Source organism: Panthera uncia, chromosome B1 (assembly GCF_023721935.1).
Source record: "Panthera uncia isolate 11264 chromosome B1, Puncia_PCG_1.0, whole genome shotgun sequence".
In the NCBI taxonomy this organism is placed as follows: Eukaryota; Metazoa; Chordata; class Mammalia; order Carnivora; family Felidae; genus Panthera; species Panthera uncia.
In genome coordinates this window covers 43672504-43695276 of record NC_064811.1, presented here as the reverse complement: position 1 = coordinate 43695276, position 22773 = coordinate 43672504, and the positions used below count along the sequence as shown (strand labels likewise).

At 35.1% G+C, this 22773-nt stretch overlaps 1 protein-coding gene across 5 annotated transcripts in view; it reads right to left on the bottom strand.

Annotated features, from left to right (window-relative positions):
• The window catches only part of EXOC1 (exocyst complex component 1), a 62488-nt gene that overhangs the window by 12255 nt on the left and 27460 nt on the right, over positions 1 to 22773 (bottom strand). For 3 of the 5 annotated variants that reach the window (XM_049630483.1, XM_049630482.1, XM_049630484.1), the window contains 7 exons: positions 18857 to 19006; positions 13331 to 13436; positions 8971 to 9015; positions 7293 to 7456; positions 6632 to 6739; positions 4775 to 4851; positions 4015 to 4243 (listed from right to left, as the gene is read on the bottom strand). In XM_049630483.1, the coding sequence (XP_049486440.1) occupies positions 4015 to 4243; positions 4775 to 4851; positions 6632 to 6739; positions 7293 to 7456; positions 8971 to 9015; positions 13331 to 13436; positions 18857 to 19006 (879 nt within the window). The remainder of the gene's footprint in view (positions 1 to 4014; positions 4244 to 4774; positions 4852 to 6631; positions 6740 to 7292; positions 7457 to 8970; positions 9016 to 13330; positions 13437 to 18856; positions 19007 to 22773) is intronic. The other 2 variants (XM_049630485.1, XM_049630487.1) reach the window with 1 other exon arrangement.

The following is a 22773-nucleotide window of genomic DNA, read 5'->3' as shown; positions in this document are numbered from 1 at the left end:
ATGAAGATTTTTGTTTAGTGTGGCACTTAAATTTTTTTAGATGTTTTTTTCATTTTCTGGAGAGAGAGAGAGAGCGAGAGAGAGAGAGCACGCGTGAGTGAGGGAGGGTCAGAGAGAGAGGGAGACACAGAATCAGAAGGAGGTTCCAGGTTCTGAGCTGTCAGCACAGAGCCTGATGCGGGGCTCGAAATCATAAACCGTGAGATCACGACCTGAGCCGAAGTTGGAGCTTAACCAACTGAGCAACCCCGGTGTGCCCAGTGGGGTATTAAAATGCACAGGATGTAATTATAGCATGAATATACTTAAATATTAAAAGGAAATATTCTAGGGGCACCTTGGGTGGCTCAGTTGGTTGAGTGTCTGACTTCAGCTCAGGCCATGGTCTCACGGTCCATGAGTTCGAGCCCCACAGCGGGTCTGTGATGACAGCTCAGAACCTGGAGCTTGCTTTGGATTCTGTGTCTCCCTCTCTCTCTGCCCCTTCCCTACTCACACTCTCTCTCAAAAATAAATAAACATTAAAAAAAAAAAAAAAAGGAAATATTCTAAATGACATTTGTCTTTTCTGACTTTGTAACTGGTAGAATAGAAACAACGCATTCATTTAAGAAAAGAGCCATCAATGCAAAAATGAACTACTGGGACCTCATCAAAATAAAAAGCTTCTGCACAGCGAAGGAAACAATCAGCAAAACTAAAAGGCAACCGGCAGAATGGGAGAAGATATTTGCAAATGACATATCAGATAAAGGGTTAGTATCCAAAATCTATAAAGAACTTATCAAACTCAACACCCAAAAAACAAATAATCCAGTGAAGAAATGGGCAAAAGACAGGAATAAACACTTCTCCAAGGAAGACATCCAGATGGCCAACTGACACATGAAAAAATGCTCCACATCACTCATCATCAGGGAAATACAAAACAAAACCACAATGAGATACCACCTCACACCTGTCAGAGTGGCAAACATTAACAACTCAGGCAACAACACATGTTGGCGAGGACGCAGAGAAAGAGGATCTCTTTTGCATTGTTGGTGGCAATGCAAGCTGGTGCAGCCACTGTGGCAAACAGTATGGAGGTTCCTCAAAAAACTAAAAATAGAGCTCCCCTAACGACCCAGCAATTGCACTACTAGGCATTTATCCACGGGATACAGGTGTGCTGTTTCGAAGGGACACATGCACCCCCATGTTTATAGCAGCACTATTGACAATAGCCAAAGTGTGGAAAGAGCCCAAATGTCCATCGATGGATGAATGGATAAAGAAGAAGTGGTATATATATACAATGGAGTATTACTCGGCAATCAAAAACAATGAAATCTTGTCATTTGCAACTACATGGATGGAACTGGAGGGTATTATGCTAAGTGAAATTAGTCAGAGAAAGAGAAAAATCATATGATTTCACTCATATGAGGACATTAAGAGACAAAACAGATGAACATAAGGAAGGGAAACAAAAACAATATAAAAACAGGGAGGGGGGACAAAACAGAAGAGACTCATAAATATGAAGAACAAATTGAGGGTTATTGGAGGGGTTGTGGGAGGGGGGATGGGCTAAATGGGTAAGGGACATTAAGGAAACTACTCCTGAAATCATTGTTTCACTATATGGTAACTAATTTGAATGTAAATTTTAAAAAATAAAAAAGTAAAATAAAAAAAAGAGCCATCAATGAACTAAATCTTATAAAAATAAAATTTCTCTCAAGCTCATTGTACACATTACTTGCAGCTTATTACTCGACACAGGTTACTCGGTGATTAAGACTATAACTTTGATGTGAGGCACATAGCATGTGAGGCTTATCTGTGCTTTGTTCTTGGCAACTTAACCAAATCACATCACTCTCAAAGGTTTAAGGGCGCAAATCTGCATTACTAAAGTGAGGAATCCTGGAAAGCAAATTAAGCACAGGTAAGAATGTATAGGACCGCAGAGCTGAGCTTGGTAGTACTTGATATGTCACTTACTTCCTATTTTAGCTCTAGTTCAGGCTAGGCTAGCTTTCTTAGTCCTGTTCTTTGAAGAACACCAGATACTTTGATCTTGGCCACCAAATGAAAGAGCCAAACACAGGCGCTATCCCACTTTCTACAGCCATCTGAAATTCGTGCTTTTGGCTCAATACAAACAGACCCATTCAAGGTCTGCCTTAGGTCCTAATCTTGTCCCAAATACCAAAACATAGAACACTTATGGAGTACACACAATCCACCAGACACTGAGAAGACAGGAGTTAAAATAAGACACAGAGATGAGAGGCGGCAGAAGGAACTATCCTTCCCTATAGTGACAAAAGATAGATCCTTTAGAAATATATGCAATTTTATGAGAAAATATTTGAGTTTGCACCTTTGTCTAAGTTAATTTTGCTTTGTTTCTCCACTGCTCTGTTTTGAGAATAACATGAACATTCTTTAATAAACTATTATTAATTACTACCACTGGCAGCAGCGTGAGCACCACCACCGCCATTATGAGCCATCAGTTAGTAAGGCCTTATTGCTGTGCAAGGCAGTGTGCTAAGCACTTCATTTGAACCCACATCTACATTTACCTGACACTACATCCTAGGCTTTTAACAATTATATTCTGTTGGACTGACAGATGGTAGATAAAGTTACATTTTACTAATAAAAGCAACAAAGCCTTCATAATCTGGAAATGCATAGTGTCCTCATGACTTAGTGTTCCTGCTATGTCACACAGGACTCATTATCTTAGTCTTCAGCAGCTCTTCCTTCTCCCTCTGGCTCTCAGCTTGTGGTCAGAACCTCCAAGTTTATCATCACCTCTGGGGAAGGTGGAAGAGGGAAGAGGATAAGCCTTAAGTGGTCAAATTTCAAAGTATTTAAAATCCCAAGTGAAATCATGTGGTAAGGAAAGAGGATTAACAAAGTCTATTGAGGTGACATTTAAGTTTCTATAGTGAACACATACACATACTGCCTTCATACTTTAAAAACTCAATAAATATTATTTTTTAAAAGTGTAAGAATAATATGGATTTTAATTGCCCTTAATGTTTTTATCTCCCATTATTTTATGGGTATTCAAGAACTGGATATATCTTAGAGGTTACACAGTAGAAATATTCAAATGATAGCCATCAAATTTTACATATTAGCTACATTAATAAAATGAACCTTTTATTTTGGAACCTGGCACAGCCCAGTTCATACCTACAAACTTACCAAAACCTAGCAGACAAATATAGCTAATAATTTTTCTTTTTTTCTAGAAGGAAGAAAATAATGATTACTGGAAGTTATTATAAGAACAATGTATTCTTAAAATAGAGCAATATGATTATTAATTACAGCTGTTAAACTAGTAAACTAATAAAACTAATTAAATAAAAATTTAAACAATTAAAATAATCCAATTATTAATTTTCTTATTAGAATATGTTTTAAAGACAACACCAATAAATCTAAGTGATAGTTTCAGCCGTTTCATGTGATCTGTGGTCCCTAATTGGTTAACTGAGATTTCTTTTAGTGTTTTATTTTTGTTTAATGTTTATTTTTGAGAGAGGGAGAGAGACAGAGTATGAGTTGGGGAGGGGCAGAGAGAGAGGGAGACATAGGCTCCAGGCTCTGAGCTGTCAGCACAGAGCCTGACACAGGGCTCGAACTCATGAACCACAAGATCATGACCTGAGCCAAAGACAGACGTTTAACCAACTGAGCCACTCAGGTGCCCCAGTTAACTGAGATTTCAGTTGACCTAGTGGATCTCTGAAGCAGCTGCTACCTCTACGCCATGGGCTCCAGAACTTGCCAAGATTCAAAGTGTAGAAGGGAAAGTAGCCAGTATAGTATCATCAAACTCTGTTCATATAAATTGCAGCCGACACCCTGCTTCAGGGCTTTGAGGGATGCGAAGAGCAGATCCCCCAATGGCAAGCTGAAAATCTCTTGATTTAAATACATTTACCTATTTTTGCAATCATTAGAACTCTAAGTTACTTAAAAAAAAACAAAAAAACTTACAATGCATTTGTCAAAGTTCCTTTTGACAGTCACCAAAACATTTCCCAATGTAGTACTCAGGAAAGAAGCAGGATCCACATTTTGTGCAGTCCACACATGATGACTCATTTTGACAAGCATGTAAAGGGAGTTAAAGCTATCAATTTTGTCTCCTAACGCAATTAGGTTGTTCAGTTCTGGCTCAATGCAGCGAAATATTTTAATCATCATTTGGCGGATCATATCTTTTCTGTTCAGAAAACATACAAAACAGATTACAAGTTTCAAGTGTTTTCATCTTTAACTTTAATCCACTGCATACATACAGAATGACTAAAATTTATTACTTCAATTAAAAATGTCCAAAAATGACGAACTAATTATTCTACATCAGTTTCCAACATAAAAATATTTTTTTGAAGTTAAGTTTTATTACTCAAAACATAACTTAATGTCATTTGTAAAGCTGGATCCTGAAATGTGCTTTGTAATTTCTGAGAAATATACCACAATTCAAATGCTACTTCTTACCAGCAAACATCAAAATTGATTGCACTTTTTTGTGATTACCAGAGCAAAGAAGAGTCAAACAGGACTGATTTTAACTCAGTAAGATGTCAAGAAGACACTAGGTACACGTGTCAGTGCTGTGAGTACAGTCACATTACCAGAGTCATCTGGCTCCCCCCCCCAACCTCCCGGCCATTTGAGCGGCATTCCCCGAGGCTCAATTTTAAGTTTTTTTTCCTCCCAAAGAAATGACAGATAGTAACAAACATACTCTGATGAAACTGGCAGTGGTGCGCCAGCATTATGTTGCCGGGATAATGTTCCTCCATCTACGTCCTCTGCTTCAGTCTGCAAAAATTATTCAGGTACTTTACATAACAAAAGACCAACAATTTGACTATATAGCAAAAGCCTGCTCAGTCTTAAAATTCCTAGGAGAGAATACATTATGAAAACCAATGATTTTTAAAACTGTATAATTTAGTATGTTGCTTAAGAATGTTTATGAGATGTTTTGCTCTTAGATTTGATCTGAGAATTATTGTAGGCTGAGAAGTTGTGCTTGTGTGTGTGCACAGGAGGGGAAAGCAGGGACAGAGGAGGTACAGGAGGCTCAGAGCAGGTGTGGGAATGGATGGGGGAGCAGCTCAAAAAAACCAGAAAAAACTTTTAAGACAATTTTAAAAATTAAAGAAATCTCATCAATCATTCAAATAAAACTCTGGCATTTAAAAAATGCTATTAAAAATTCTTACAGAGGCTAACAAATAAGCAAATTTCTACCATCATCATCTACAACAACATTCATTTTAGATTGCTTTTTATGTTGGTTCTGTTTTTTAAGGTGACCTTAATTTAAAAATCATTTCATTGGGGTGTCTGGGTGGCTCAGTTTGTTAAGCATCTGACTCTTTTATTATTTTTTATTTATTATTATTTTTTTAAATGTTTATTTATTTTTGAGAGACAGAAAGAGACAAAGCATGAGTCGGGGAGGAGCACAGAGAGGGAGACACATACATCTTTTTAAAAAATTTTTTTAATGTTTATTTATTTTTGAGAGAGACAGAACACGAGCAGGGGAGAGGCAGAGAGAGAGAGGCAGACACAGAATGTGAAGCAGGCTCCAGGCTCCAAGCCGTCAGCACAGAGCCCGACATGGGGCTCGAACTCACAAACAGTATGATTATGACCTGAACTGAAGTTAGATGCTTCACCAACTGAGTCACCCAGGCGCCCCAACAACCGACTCTTGATTTCAACTCAGGTCACAACCTCACAGTTCATGGGGTTGAGCCCTGCGTTGAGCTCCACGCTGGTGGTGTGGAGCTTGCTTGGGATTCTCTCTCCCTCTCTCTGCCCCTCCCCAACTTGCGCCGTTTCTGTCTCTCTTAAAATAAACTTAAAAAAAAAAATCACTTTATTTGGGGCGCTTGGGTGGCTCAGTCGGTTAAGGATCCAACTCTAGATCTCAGGGTCATGAGTTCAAGCCTGTGCTGGGCTTCATGCTAGGCATGGAGCCTACTTTAAAAAAAAAATTATTTGCATTGTGCTTTTAAGTTTTTCAAAATATTGCAGCAGTCTTTCATTTTATTTTCTTACATTTATGCCACCTGAGAGGCATGCTAAACAGGCATTATTATATTCTTGTACAGATGAGGAAAACTGGGGATTAAACAATTGGTTTAAGGTCTTAATGCTAGTTAGTAGCAAAGACATAAGAAAGATTCAGATTTGAGGCTTCTTTCTTTCTTCTTTTTTTTCCTAGACCATGGTTTATATACTCAAATATCTTTTTTTTTTAATTATATTTTTTCTTGGTGACTACTGAAATGCTAAAATTTCTTTTTGAATAACGTCTTTTATAAAATGTCTTATATTCAGACATTTTCCACCCTCACTAATTTAGAGGATATTTAAGCCTAAGACAGTCTGGAGTATTAAATTAGATGCTCAAAGTCTATCACTGTTTTTGTTATCTCGTGATAGGATAAAAATTATTGAAAACATCCTTACATCGTAAATTTTTTCTTTTTCTGTTCTGATATTGAAATTGTGATAATAAATTAATAAGGCCAATTATGCTACAGATCATAAATATTAGCCAATAAATAAATGTGAGCCATACCATTGTTCCAGGCATACTTTGATGTTGCTGTAGTTTGAAAAATTTACTTATGAAGTCCTGTTCTGCCAGACACAAGGGCTCTAGTTCACTTAGTACCTGTTCAAAGATCTGAAGAAAACAAAAATTAACTGCACCAAATGCTTAAAAAATCATCCACATTCAATGCACTTAGGGACCACAGATGCTTTATCTATAATAATCTCAATAGAATTCCAAAAGAAACTATTCCAAGATTGATAGGACGAAGCAGAAGGATCAAGGCATAACAGGGCCAGACATACCTAGAATAAAACTCACAACAATTATTCACTTGACATCTAGAAAGAGGAACACAAGAGATAAACTTTTTAAACTTAATGCACTGCTGAGAATAATTTAGCTTCATAAAAGCTATTATTTCCTCTCTACTTTGTAGTTGGCTCAAAGAACTTAAGATACAAGCACTTAATGATTTATAGTAAATTTTAATAAGGCTGTTAAAAGTCAATGAATTGATAATACACATTTCAGTTGCCATTTGACTAGCACTTTTTTCAGATTCCAATTGGAAAGTAATATATAGTTAATTAAGAGACAACAGAGCCCAAATTTTTGAACACTTACAAACTGCTGTTAGAAAACTAATGTTAATGTTTAAGAAGTACTTGTTATTTTATTTTACCTTATCAAATTTGGTCCTGTCAGCAACGTCGAGATCAGAGGCAGACATGTTTCCCATATCCAACAAAGAAGATGACTGAGATCTGCGATTCCCTGAACTCTGAACACTGAGTTTATTTAGACTAGAAGTGGATCCAGTTAATTTCCCAGAACTTCCATGAAGACCTAAGAAATAATAAAACTTTGAAAGTTGTGACCTTCACAAATAAAAGACCCATAGCGTAAACCAGGGCTCTTTTCTCCACTGTCTTCATCTTCCAGTGCTCATATTAGTTATCACACAAGTCTACCACATGGGACAGGCTGTACAGTGTCCTGCTCCTTCATTAATGTTTGTGTCCTATCCCTGAGTATATTGTAAGAACAGCAAAACTACACAGATCCACAGAATAGGACTAGACGGGATCTTAGAGATCACATGAACTATACCTTGCCCAGTCTCACCAAAGTTGTCTGATATTTCTAGACTAAACTAGATGAAGATTTCCTTCTTACTCAAAAGACATGAAAATGGATGAAGGTCCATGACTCCTTAGTGTACTGGCTAACATGACTTTTTTATTTCTGAAGAAAACAGCCATATCCCAATATTACTTGCCTCCACATTAAAAATGAAAATATTGGATTGAACCATACAAACTGCTGATACTTGATCATTCTTGTCCTATAAAAAGTCAATTACATATGATTCGACATAACACATTCCTGAACCCAGAAACTCTGCTTTTATAGTAAGTGAACTGATTAACTACAGTTCTTTAAAAACTAAACAAAATGGGGGCGCCTGGGTGGCTCAGTCGGTTGGGCATCTGAATTCAGCTCAGGTCATGATCTCACAGTTTGTGAGTTTGAGCCCCACATCGGGCTCTGTGCTGACAGCTTGGAGCCTGGAGCCTGCTTCAGATTCTGTGTCTCACTCTCTCTCTGACCCTCTCCCACTCGTGTTCGCTCTCGCTCTCTTTCTCCAAAATAAACATTAAAAAAAATTTTTTTTAAATAATAAAAAATAAACAAAATGAAGAGAGAAAACAACAACAACCCTGGAAACTTGTTACATTTAAAATACAACTAAAATATAATACATACACCATGAACTATATAATATGGGACATCTTTGGTTAGCTATAAACATAGGTATCCATCATAACCATGAGGAAAAATGAGAACAATGTGGCTGGACAACATTCTACATACATCGAGGCATTAAAGGCTTACATTTTTATAAGAAAATGTAATATTTTTATTCAGAATTGAATATAAATAAATAATTCTTTTTAATCTTCTAAAATATTTCTCAGTTAACCTGTATTATTTACTGATGGTCAGAAGGGACAGATAAAGATACAATAAGGACAATTAAAGACATAAACTTCAGTTTCATTATGCAAAATCTGACCATATCTGTAAAAATTTTTATAGTTTTTAAACACAGCCTGAAAACAGAAGTTGAATGGTTAAGCCTTTCACAAATTCCTGACTGCCCACCATATATTTTTAACTATATTTCTTGAATGTAGCCATACCACTACCATCATGTTGCTTTTCTTTCACCAATCAATACCTGGCAACTCAGAGCAATTAATATTTTTGGTGTAACTTTTGTCAAGACAAAAAACTAATTTCTAGACATTAAACAACCATGCATTGAGAATACCTACTAATACACTAAGCATACTCACTCTCTGTTTCCTGTTTGACAGCACTTTCTTTTCGAGGCAGTGTAGCTGTGATGGATTAGGTTGCAAGCATCAAAGACAAAGACAAGTTAATAAACTGCAATTTGCACAAACCATGCACAAGAGGAAGTTAAAGCTCTAGTTTAAAAGACACATGCAAAGAACCATGAGCATCAAGTAACAAGAGGTGCAACATATGTTTAGTTGGGTCAGCTACTGATTGACAAATTCTGAGAGAAAAAAACTTTACTAGTCTAATGTATTGTTCTTATTCAAATATTCAGGTAAAAAAAATCTGCATTTGTCAGCCCCCACTCCCAACACTTTTAAATGATTTTTTTTTTAAGTTTATGCAGCTAGTATATTTAAATTTAAAAGACTACATTTGTAAGTTTTGGTTTTAGGAAAAAAAAAAACACAGTTCAAGTAAAAGTGGGTTTTTTTTTTTAATTTTGTAAAAATCATTTTATTTTATTTCATCATAGTAAGTATACTCTTTAATCCCCATCCCCTATTTCACCCATCCCCCTATCACCTCCCCTCTGGTAACCCATCAGTTTGTTCTCTTTAATCAAGAGTCTCTTTCTTGGTTTGTCTTTTTCCCTTGCTTGTTTGTTTTGTTTCTTAAATTCTACGTATGAGTGAGATCATATGGTTGGGTAAAAGTTTAATACAATGGAAATTTATTAGAATGAAGTTGCAGACTTAGACATTAAGAGCATATCTTGCTCCCTGAAAACTCCTGAGTCTCCATGGTACTAAATAATGTTATACTACATCTGATAAAAAATTACCTGAGTGGGGCTTTAAAATTATTTGAAAATATAAAGCTGAACTACTTAGTAGCTGGCTTTGTGAACACCTAGGATGAAAAGTATTTATCAAAATACTAATTATCAGGAGATGGGAGGATGGAAAGGTAAAGCCAAAGGGACAGGTTTAATATAGGAATTTGAGTTCCTTTAGGGTCATTTGGCATTTCTTTTATTCTAAAACTTCTCTCTATATAATATTTATTATATCAGTTGTAGAGATCTTGTGAAAAATTCTAAACTCAAATTTGAAGTTAATGTGAAAGGCAAAGAAAGAAATTATAGAATGAAAGAGAAAATTAAAAGGATATAACTATAACCTAGAAATATTTCAAAAACAGAGAATAATGTGTCAACTGTCACTATCCCTGCCAAACTTCAAGGCAAAAGCCTGAGTAAAAACAACTACCTTGTCATACCAGGGATATATATATCGTTCCAGCCCTAGCTGCATAAGCTCAAGGGAGTATGAAATAACAAGGCTGGACACTAAAGTGGCAAGCAGGGGTTTTGCTGGAGCTGCTAGCTGGTCAATCAGAACAGTACCTTCTGGTGGCCTTAAGGTGTGACTATACTAAGTTCACCAGTTTCAGAGCAAAGCCTGACACTTCATACACTTTTTTTTTTGGTAGCCAATAAATTATGTAGTTACTAGTAAGGCCACTTAATTATAATTTGGGGTTCACAAAAGCCTACATTATTTATCAGCAAAAAAGCAACAATATTCAAGTAACCTTTTAAATATCTTTAAATAATCCCCACTAGACTGTAAACTTCACGAAGGTAGGGTCTTTGCTTATTGCTGCATTCTCAGTACCTAGCAGTGCTTATTACATAATGGGTAATTAATATTTATTATTTTCTAGCCAGCACTGAATTCAGCCTTGTATTCGAGACTCCTTTAGGAATCAACAAGATTCTTAGCTTAGTGGAGAAACAGAATGAAAAATAATTTTGACATACCACTTCTAAGATTTTGGAAGATTAAATACAAGGGAGGCAGTAATTATACAAATGTATATGTCCAATGGACTAAAATAATATGTATGTGTGTTATCTTAGCTATAGAAAAAAAAACCTGGTAATTTAAAAAATAATTACTAAATTTCCTTTGCCTGCCATTGCATTAAGTACATTTGTAGAATACAAAGGGGAGAAAACCCCACCAAAATATCATTCTTGGGGGAAAATTCCATGCGTCTGAGTTTTATCAAAGTAAACCTATTAATCAAAAAAGGCAATGACCTACATAAAAACCTATCACAAAGAAAAGATATTTACTGGTATTTTAACATTATTCTGAATTATCTGAATTAAAGTGATGTTAAAGTTGAGTTAAGAGTGGTTCAAAGAGTATTCCCCTGAATCTTTATGACTATATTGACTATAGTTTCCTTTTGTAAAGTACGTTCAGTCTTTCTATTCTGACCCAGCAGTTTCAGAACAAGTAAAAAACAAAAATATTTAAATTTTATTTATAATTACTTTTGATTCATGTAAAAGTTATCATTCCCAAACTACAGGTTTCTATTTTAATTATAATTACTATGAAAAATTGATTTAAACTGGGGCGCCTGGGTGGCTCAGTCGGTTAAGTGTCCGACTTCGGCTCGGGTCATGGTCTCACGATCTGTGAGTTCGAGCCCTGCGCCGGGCTCTGTGCTGACAGCTCGGAGCCTGGAGCCCGTTTCAGATTCTGTGTCTCTCTCTCTCTCTGCCCCTCCCCTGTTCATGCTCTGTCTCTCGCTGTTTCAAAAATAAATAAACGTTAAAAAAAAAATTAAAAAAAAATTGATTTAAACATAATTTGAATCATTGAAAAGGCACTTTAAAAAATTTCATTCTACCTTATTTAGAATTTCTTAAGTCATCTGTATTTAACTTGTCATCTGAATTATTTATTATTTAGTTTATCTTCTCTTGTAGCTAATGATATCAAAATCACTGAAACTAATTTTCTGGTACCATCAACCATCACAAATTACTCTCCTGTTATAATTTGATACATAAGAAGAGATATAATTGTAATGATGTTTTAAAATTATAAAAGTGCCTTCTAAACTTCTAATTTAAAAATATTTTAAACAAGATAATTTAAGAACTTCTTAGGAGTAAAAAAAAATTAATTTTCAAGTTAATGCAATGAAACCATTAAGATACTATTATACTTGATTTAAATTATATTTTTATTATGTCATTTATTTCAGTGTGAATCTTAGGCTTTATAAACTATTATGATACTGGGATTAATGACCTCCTAAAGAGATAATTTTAGAAAGATTTCCCTTTTGCCTGTAGAAGAATTCTCTCAAAATAAAATGGTTCACTAACAAGTGGTGACAAATATACTAAATGAAAACATTAAACATGTAACTGAATTAATATGCTGCTTACTAAAAAAAAAAAGCATAACATATCCACAGTGAAACATTAACAAGGATATAAACACACTGCTGTTTAAGAACAATTAACCTTTAGGATGAGTTAGCATTTCTGTTTCCAAAAGCCTATTGTCCCAAGATTCTCATCAGTATCTTTACCTAAGTATAACATATTTGTACACAGATTCGAAACATTTCAAAAGTCTGGACTAGTATAATCAATATATTAGTGTTAAAAACAACAACAACAATGAATTACCAGATAATTACCCACTAAAGACAGTCTTCTCTGTCCTAAAGAAAAGAATGGAAAGATGTGCTATCAATTTCAATCCTGTCTCCTGTTTACCAGAAGTTGCTTAGGGCATAGGCTCCTTTCAACAAGCAAATGCTAAACTCATTATTCTAAAGGGGAACTATGCAGACACACTGAGTACACATTGTAGCCATTTAAGGCCAGGTTTTGACTTGAATAGGCACAGAACTCCATCCAAAAGGAACTCCAGAGATGGGTACATGCAAGAGCAGAATGTGGCCTCAGCAAATCACCTTCCTCGCAACTTGATACTTTCACTGGTTATCCTTTCAAACATGTTTCTGTCCACTTAACATATTTAGAAGCAACAAAAAACAACATGCTTGAGAAATATCTCTTTGGGAAAATAAGGTATAACCACAGGAGAAATTTGAGTAAGGTTTTATAGCCCCTTGATGGGGGGAGAAAACAAACTTTCTTTTTGATTCAAAATAGCCAGTGAGAAGTAAGAAGCCAGGAATCACTTTCATTTCCCTGTAAAGAGCAATGACTTAGAGATCAATGATTTGCCCCAACTGTTACAAAAGGTCTTTTAGGAAGTAAGAAACTGAACTCTCAACGTGTGTCTCTTAGCCTCCTACTTTCTCTACCAGATCACACTTCATTTTCTGGTCAACTGCTATCTATGAATAGAAGCTTTCATTTATGGCATGAATACACAAATGCTGTCAGAGTCATATACTACAGAATTTTAGTAAAAACCATATTTACAGATATAAATATTTGTTCTGTGAAATATCTATAAATCAAACCAACACATTAGACTTACTTTTTCGTCAATTCTACCATATCTTCTTTCACTATGCTCAAAAAGTCTTATAATTATTTGTCATAAATAAAACACTTTAGCTTACCAAACTTCTTGCTTTCTTTAGTTGTGCCAGTCATCTTGATCTTTGCAACTTCAAAGAAATCTTTAATTTCTCTCTCATACAGTCGTGATAAATAATCCATGTAATTCTTAAAATAAAAGTAACAGGTACTTCTTATTAAAAAAATATATGTATATACACATACATAATTAATTTAATTATAAATTAAAATATTTACAAATAATTTTTAATTATAATTATAATTATTATAATAAATTATAAATTATAAAAATTATAATAAGTATAAATTAAATATAACTAATTTAATTCTAATTAGCACGTTATAGTTTTCACAAAAAATTTATTTTTTAAAAACAAATTTGATTTATTCTAGCTCAAATGGAAACATCTATAATTTAGCATTCAAACTCATTTCTTCATCATATCTGCTTATTAGGATATAAGAATATTTTAGGCTTTCAGGAAGGATTCTTCAACAGTGGGAGACCATATATTTTCCAAGTCCTAAATTAAATGCATATACAGTGGACTAAATTTAAATAAATCCATGGCAGAAAATCTATACTTGGCTATTCTTTTAAATTTATCAGGGAATCTAAGCTTCAGCTTCCTTTATTATTTCAAATTAATACATTCAGTTTTAGAGTAGGTTTACATTGCTTATAAAATATTATAAGCTTATATTATCCTTATAAAATAGTATTTGGATGAAACATAGTATATAGATCCTGCTTTTTTCAATTTGTAGGCCATATATATTTCTCACAAAGTCTCTGCACTAAAACTTAGTCAAATGGGCAAGTCTTTCCCATGATCTTTGCATAAATTTAAAAACAAATGTAAACTGGGGCACCTGGGTGGCTCTGTCGGTTAAGTGTCCAACTCTTGATTTCAGGTCATTATCCCAGCGTCACAGGATCAAGCCCCACATTAGCTCTGTGTTGCTGAGCATGGAGCCTGCCTGAGATTCTCTCTCTCCCTCTCCTCTGCCCATGCTCGCTCTCTCTCTCTCTCTCTCTCAAATAAATAAAGCTTTAAAAAATAAAAAAAAAATTAAAAATGTAAATTAAAATATACCTAAAATTAATTCCTATTTTATTGGGCTGTCACACTTTTTCAATGTCTCATTTTTTTCAACTTTAAATTCTCATAAAAATCTTGATCACTGCAAATCAGTAAATAGTTGACAAATGGCAAATTAGCTTCACACAATTTGTAAAATCTTCATCAGTGGCTTCTACTTAAATAACTCAACATAACAGACTGCATTCCAATATTCAAATTGCTTAAAGTACACATTACTACCCAAGCAATTTAAACAATTTCAAAACAGCTCCTCTGGTATCTAGAAAATAGTGACAAGAACAGACTATTGAAAATCATCCCCTTTCCTAATGCAACTCTAATGACTCGATACCTTTTTTCCAAGTATGTAACAGAACTCATTGGTGGGAAAGGCCACAGACAGGTGTGACCATCAGTTCATTCATTTACCAAATTCTGAAGGAAGTCTCTCGTGAGGTGCCTCTTAGCACCTTGTATATAGCACCTTAAAGTTAACTGTCATGAGTTTAAATACTGTTGTCTCAGGCAGTCTCTTCAACTTTATGTTGTGCTGACTGTAGTCTTACAGAGGTCTCTATATTTTACCTTCTCTTTACACCAAAAGGTAAATTCCACAAATGTAGAACGGAGGTTGAGAGAAGATGTCTGAGGATCTTCAAGACTGACTGTGAACCTCAGGAGATTATTAGGAGAGCAGAGCTCATTTCCTACCCAAGCATGGATAGACCATCTCTAATATTAATCGCCCCACATGAATAACTCAGAGCCACAGATAGGGGCCAGAGTCCTGGGGAGGAAGGAATCCGAGCAGCTGAGATAGTTTCCATAAGCTCTAATTATGTATACCAAAAATCAGGGCTATCCTTAGACTCAGTCATAAGTAGAGCTGGGGCAGTGCCTTGTGATTCTTATCCCTTAAAGAATGTGAAACAGGCTTTTTTTGTTCCTGCCAAAAAGTGTGAGCTGTGGACACCCAACCAAGTGCAAACAGTATCTGGATTTAATTATTATTTCTTATTAAAGAAGCACTGGTTTGTCTGTTTCCTTCTTTCTCTCCCTCCTTCTTTCATTCCTCTCTTCCTTCTTCCTTTTTAATAAAATCCTGGTTGTGATAACCCTTCAGCAACCGAATTAGATTATGAGGTAAAATACAGTCTGTCAAAAGTTCAAACCACAGGATCAAATAACATTCCTGGGAAATAAGTCAATTTCATTTAAAAAAGCTCATTAATATTGTCAATCAAAAATATACTGTGAGGAGAGAATGATTCCATGTTTCTTCATTTAAATTACATTCATGAATACTACATTATATATAAAGATAGGGCAATAATACTCACTGAGAACACAATTAGGCAAAAAGCTTATTGATTACTTATTTGAATATTGACTAGGGGACAAAGCACTTGTTGGCACAAAACTCTTAAGGAGATATAATAATGTTTAATTATTCAAAATATTAATCCTCCTAAAACTTCAAAAGGCAAAGAATTCCAGTACTGTAAATACTTTTCTTTAAGATATCTCCAAATCAGAATTCTGTTGAATGAAAACAAAACAAAACAAAATATAACACAACAGTAGAGTTGCAGAACACTTAAAAGACTAATTCTGAGGAACAAAAATAATCTTACCTAAAATAGCTAGCCAGATAAGATGTACATACATACCTTAGAATATTCATAGTCTCTTTGAAAAGCATTTTTAAAACTATAGTTTAAAAGTATTATTTTTTTTTTACCAAGGTTTATGTCCCCTTTCTTATGATCTCAGTTTAGAAGGGGAGTCAGACCTTACTTTAAATGAGCAAAGGCACTTTGAAGAGAAAATACATAAAGACTGATTTACAAGAATGTCCTATTGCCAAATGTGTTCATACTGATATACTGGTAGGACTGTACCAACTGCTTTTTTCTTATCATCATAGTTCTAATAAATTTCTACCTACTCCACTGCCTTCTCACAAAGCATGAACCTGAGACTAGAGGAAGTTGTAATAATTATTTCAGTAAGTAGGAAGATAAAATGGGTTTGTGTATAAATATTAATTTCCTAAGAAAGAATAATCTTCATTATAAAACACTCTAAAAGAGAGCACCACTTTTTGAATAAAACTAGGAAAAATTTCTGCAAGTAAAACTAGCAAAAATAAGATGATTTTGCTAGCTAACTTCTTTTAGGAAATGTTTGGTCGTAAGCACATGGGTTGAGGGGAAGAGACTTTATATGAACAATCTCAATATTTTTGTTTTCACTTCAAGAAACAACACATTACTCTTTCCAACTCAAGAACATCTTTTAAGGTCATGTTGTCCACATAATTAAATTATTACTAACTATTAAAATAGCTTCTATCTTACTTAAATTTATTGTTTTGAACTCCAAATTCATAAAAACATATAAAATATTTTACTTGTTTTTCAAGGTATTTTTAGAATTTTAGGTAAACTGCTATTATATCTGACATATAAATATGGCTATTTATATATTTGAATTAGGTAGCAATTTTTTAGCTCCCTAAGTCACATGGTTAATTTCAATACTAAAGGTCACAGCAGAAATGCCAGAAAAGTATTGCATCCATGGCTTCCTGCCACAATGGCCATTTATTAAAGTTAAATTAGATCATGTATTTCTACTGCTCAAAGCCCACCCAAAGTCCCTCCCCCATCTCCTGCATAGTAAAAGCCAAATCCTTACCAATGTACACAGTCCCTTCCTGATCTGTCCCGTCTGTCCCACCCTGCTTTACCTCTCTCCATTCTTCTTCTAAGGTCCTGTCTCTGGCCCTTTGTACTCCAACTATACTGGCCTCCTCATTGCTCCTCCAGTATATCAGGCATGCTCTTACCATAGGATACCTGTACTGTGCCTGGAAAGCCTTCCTCAAGAAACTCCCACTATTCACCCCTGCTTATTTTTTTTTTTAAGAGTTTTAAAATAATCTCTACACCCAACACGGGGCTTGAACAACCCTGAGATCAATAGTCTTATGCTGTACTGACTGAGACAGCCAGGTGCCAGGCGCCCCTCACCCTTGCTTTTTTTTTTTTTTTTTAATTAAAAAAAAAAAATTTTTTTTTTAAGTAGGCTCCATGCCTAGCATCAAGCCCAATGTGGGGTTGAACTCATGAACCTGACATCAAGACCTGAGCTGACATCAAGAGTCAGACGCCTAATTGACTGAGCCACCCAGGTGCCACTCACCCTTGCTTATTTTTAAAATCTATGCTCAAATATCACCTTCTCGATGCCTTATTTAAAACTACACCTGCCCCAGTCCTGGCATTCCCTGCTTTATTTTCTCCAGAACACTCAACGGTACCTTCTAATATACAACTAGCTTTTTTGCCAGTCTTTCTCTACCAGAACATGCGCTATGAGAAGGCAAACATTTGCCTGGTTCCTTCAGTGCTGTATCTCTAGCACTTACTTAACAAAAAAGCAGGTGCTCAATTCATATATGAATGAAGTGACTCATCTTCTCCAATTGCTGAGGTTAATAGTATTGTTCTTTCAGTTTCCAAACCTACAAAAGTTTGGCATCATCCTGTTTCTTCCAACCTTGGAGTCTTTCTTTTGGTTTATATTCTCTATTCCTACCACTATCTTCCTGATTTGGATTTCATCTGAATTATTACATTAGGTTCTTAATTAATTTGCCTCACCTAGTCTTTCCCCATGTATGAGGAATGCTGTTAGGTCTTATGTCTCATGGCTTATCTTTTTCAACATAATTTCTCTCTGCCCCAGAATATGAAATTTCTACTTCAGATGGGCTTGCATCCTCATTGCCCTAAAAAAGTCCTATTTTCCCACCTTCGTCTGCATGCTCCCCATCCCTGGAATGCCCTTCCTCTTTTTCTTTGGTTTATCTAATTCCACTCACTATTTAAAAACTCAATTCAAATCCAATATCTGCCGTGAAGTTTTCCTCCACGGCTTTAGGACACGGATTTCTCTTCTCTAAACTCATTTTCAGTTTGGGACTTAATTTTTGGCTGATTGTTTTAAGTATAATTGCTCTTCCCAGTCAGATACAAGGTTCTTCAGAAGTAGGGCTTGCTGGTTAGGCCCTGCGTGCCTGGAATAGTGATACGCTTGCTTCATAAAGAGGCAACCTGCACTTGCTTAATCAAACACATTATCAACTCCTAGAGGGCAATGCCACACTTAGACATCTTCATATTCTCTATATTGCATATAAAGACACTCAGGAAATAATTACTGTATTTAACTAAACTGAAATTTAAGGCCACAGTACCACATACTACTATATTAAACTGGAGTTAGAAATTTAGCTCTTCTTTACCCAAGAAATGAAATAAATGTTCTGCCTCGTCAAATGAGCACTCAGAAATTCAATTATTTTCTGTTTCACGACTAATACTTCAAATGTCACGTGGGGAGCTGAATACATGACCTCTTCATTCTAGAAGATTATGCTCCTTACTCGGTGAGTAATTGATATCAAATTCATACCTTCGTTAGTCCCTCATATTTTCCATAATCTGTACTCTTCAGCCACTCCATCAACTTGGCGTATCGAAGCAAGTCTCTATGAAATGGATGATGATTGGGTAAAGCCAGTTCAACAGAGTGCTGAGCAAGAGTTGAACTCTGATCGTGACCCTACAGTGAGTAAATAAGTAAATAAATATATTGGCAGTACAAAGAAACATGTTGTAATTGAAAATTCTAAAAAATGACCAAATGTAGCCAAAGAAAAGCAAAGGAAGATAGAAAGCAAGATAAAAACCAAGTACTTACTTGTCTTTTATTATCATCCTGTGTAAGCTTACTGAACACTATCACCATAAATAGTCATAAACATGCAAGAATGGCACTCTGATAAACTACTCATGTCATCTTCTAAAGAATTGACAATAAATGTTTTAATCAAGCTTTTCTCTCCCATACCATCTCATTTTACAATTTACCAAGCAAATAAACTTCACAATACAACTGTATTGAGAAACACAATAAATAGGGAAGTCATTCAAAACAAATTGTCAACATCTATGGTATTTCTATTAGAAATATACAATATTAAAAACAGTAGTTAAAACATAGAGGATACAGAATTTTAGAACTAGGAAGCACCACAGATGATGATATCCTAGGCTTTCCTGGATAATCCTTAATAATAGTATAATTTTAATCTTTCTAGTAATTAAATAAATACACCATGATTTTATTTTAAGACCTTGACAACCCTTTTATGAAAATAAATTAGTAAGCTATCAAACAGTCTTAGATGATGCATCCTGACTTTGTTTTGAAAAATACAGACCTGGAAGATCATCAGATCCAACAACCTTATTTTCTAGAAGAGGAAATTGAAACCTAAAGAGTTACGTGATTTGCTCAGGTCGCAAGGAAGGAAAGCAAGAATTGGAACCTTAGTCATGTGAGCCTCACTTCCATTTTCTTTTAAAAACATATCTAAAAAATCATTTTAAGCATACTCAAAAATTGCAAATGCCGATTATTTACTGGTATCTAAAATATAAAACAATAAAAATCTCTCCAGCCCTCTTTTGAAACAATCTAGCTCTCTTTCTCTATTATTGGATCAATATTTGTCATGGAATTCAAAGCCAAGGTCTAAGAGATGGGGAGCTGAAAGATTAAAGGAGTTGACTCCCCTTGAAAATATTAGTTCCCAAGATAAGGAAAGGGGAAAAAAAGACAGATTTATTTGACATCATTCTGACTTGATCTAATTTGCCTTGTCAGAAGTTATTTGTTATCATTCTGTTAAAATGACACAGTGACTGAGTTCTGGGATTGGTTAACTCATTTCCTAGTAAAGTTACCTAAACCCAATTATGTGTGTTTTATACTAGCTGACATAAACTGGCTGAATTTAAATTCTTTTAAAAGAGATTTCTTCTATCTAATTTATTTCCTTTACTATATACATAAAATAAGAACTTAGTGGTTATGGACTTTTTAAAACAACTTCTTCTAAATACACAGTATCCAGAAAAAATTCCCGGATGAGGGAAACAAAGAATTCTCTAGTAATTGAGAAGTACCTTTAGAATAATAAAGATAGGAGTATAAGACACATCAATAAAATATCATTATCTGAGTTCCTTCTTCATTAAAGCTTTCAAATCAGTCTGTTGGAGAATTTTCTTCTTGTGAGATTATATCCCCAACTTAAAATGGAAATAAATATAAGGACCCATTATATAGAAATTACATATAAAACTACATAGAACAATCAATATATTTCTTTAAAAATTTTTTTAATGTTTATTTTTGAGAGAGAGAGAGGCAGAATGTGAGTGGGGGAAGGACAGAGACTGAGGGAGACACAGAATCTAAAGCAGGCTCCAGGCTCCGAGCTGTGAGCACAGTGCCTGATGCAGGGCTGGAACTCACCAACTGTGAGATCATGACCTGAGCGGAAGTTGGCTGCTTAACCAACTGAGCCACCCAGGTGCCCCTATGTATTTCTAAGATTAATCTTATTGATATCTACCTTAGGAAATTGGACCAGAGGATAGCAGAAAAGTTAATCAGAAAACTAGATGACCAATTCAAAATAAGAACCAGAAAGGGTGAGATAGCTATCACAGCTATCACAGTTCTATCATAGCTATCTATCATAGTTAACTATGAGAGTGAACTAGCTATCATAGTTAACTAACATAGTTAACTAACATAACTAACATAGTTAACTAACTAACATAGTTAACTAACATAGTGAACTAGCTATCATAGTTCACAGCTATCACAGACATTATACACAAGGTATACTGTGTATATAGGTCCACGATCCCTTTCTGTAATTCTAAAATACAAAAAGCTTGGAAAACTCAGTGTAAATTTGGTGTCAAATCTATTTTGATGGCAAAACCTGACCTGAACTGACATGAGGCTGTTTATACTGTTTAGAATAACTATTCACATTTTTTGGTGTTGGACTATTGTGTCCCTAATCACAGAGCCCAGCTCCAGACCCTCCTGGAGTGGTTATGTAATATACAGTATATATACTATATTACTTTCCTAAAATCTGAAAAATTCTGAAAAGACAGCTGACCCCAATAGTTTTGGATAAGGGATCATGGACCTGTGTGAACATTCTTTTTTGAATGGCTGACTGAATATAAAACAATCACATTTTCCAAAAGAATCATTGTGGACTAAGAGCTACAGTGTTGAAAAATGGAACTATTCTATATATTTGGAATGCCTGGTCATCTACATGTTTTCTGTGAAGTAAAGACTTAACAATAAATATGAACAAAATTAATAATATTAAATAAAATATACAGTTATTATCACTGGACTATACTTCATCTCTCATCACAGTTGCCATAGGTTTATTTTTAAAATTCTTTATCAATAACAATATTAGACATCTCTTATCATCCAAAACAATCTTTTTCATTAATTTTTCTCAGTGATTCAAGACTCAAAATTATTGTTTTTGTTTAAAAAAATTTTTTTTAGTTTATTTTATTTTGAGACAGTATGAGTCTGGGAGGGACAAAGACAAAGGGAGAGAAAGAGAATCCCAAGCATCCCAAGCAGGCTCCCTGCTGTCAGCGCAGCACCTAAGATAGGGCTTGAATTGACGAAACCATAAGATCATGACCTGAGCTGAAACCGAGAGTCAGAGACTTAACTGACTGAGCCACCAAGATGCCCCAAAACCATTGTTTACGTTCTCCTAAAACTGTTCACTTAGGCTATTACATGTTACATTATATTATCTAATCTAGAGTCAGGAAAAGTTCTTCAATTAAAAACCTTCTCCTCCCTGGGGCGCCTGGGTGGCTCAGTCAGTTAAGCATCCGTCTTTGGCCCAGGTCATGATCTTGTGGTTCATGGGTTTGAGCCCCATGTCAGGCTCAGTGATGACAGCTGAAAGCCTGGAGCCTGCTTCAGATTCTGTGTCTCCCTCTGTCTCTGCCCATCCCCACTCACCCTCAGTCTCTCTCTCTCAAAACTAAACATTAAAAAATATTTTTAAAAACCTTCCCCTCCCCTAAAAATGGAGAATTATTAATGTTTGTAGAGGATTTTACAGTTTACAAAGCTCTTTCACATATTACTATTCACAGCTTTCTTTTGCAAACAGCATTTTAAGGTCACCATCACCTGAAAATTTCCCTTCTACTATGAAGACAACATCATTACCTTCAAACTATTACTATTAAGATAGATTAAATGTGATTAGTGTTAATGGAAAATTTAACTTTAGAGAAAATGGTTCTAAAATAACTACAGAAAATAGGTAAATTAAAATTTTAAACTGTTCGGGGCGCCTGGGTGGCGCAGTCGGTTGAGTGTCCGACTTCAGCCAGGTCACGATCTCGCGGTCCGTGAGTTCGAGCCCCGCGTCAGGCTCCGAGCCATCAGCCCAGAGCCTGACGCGG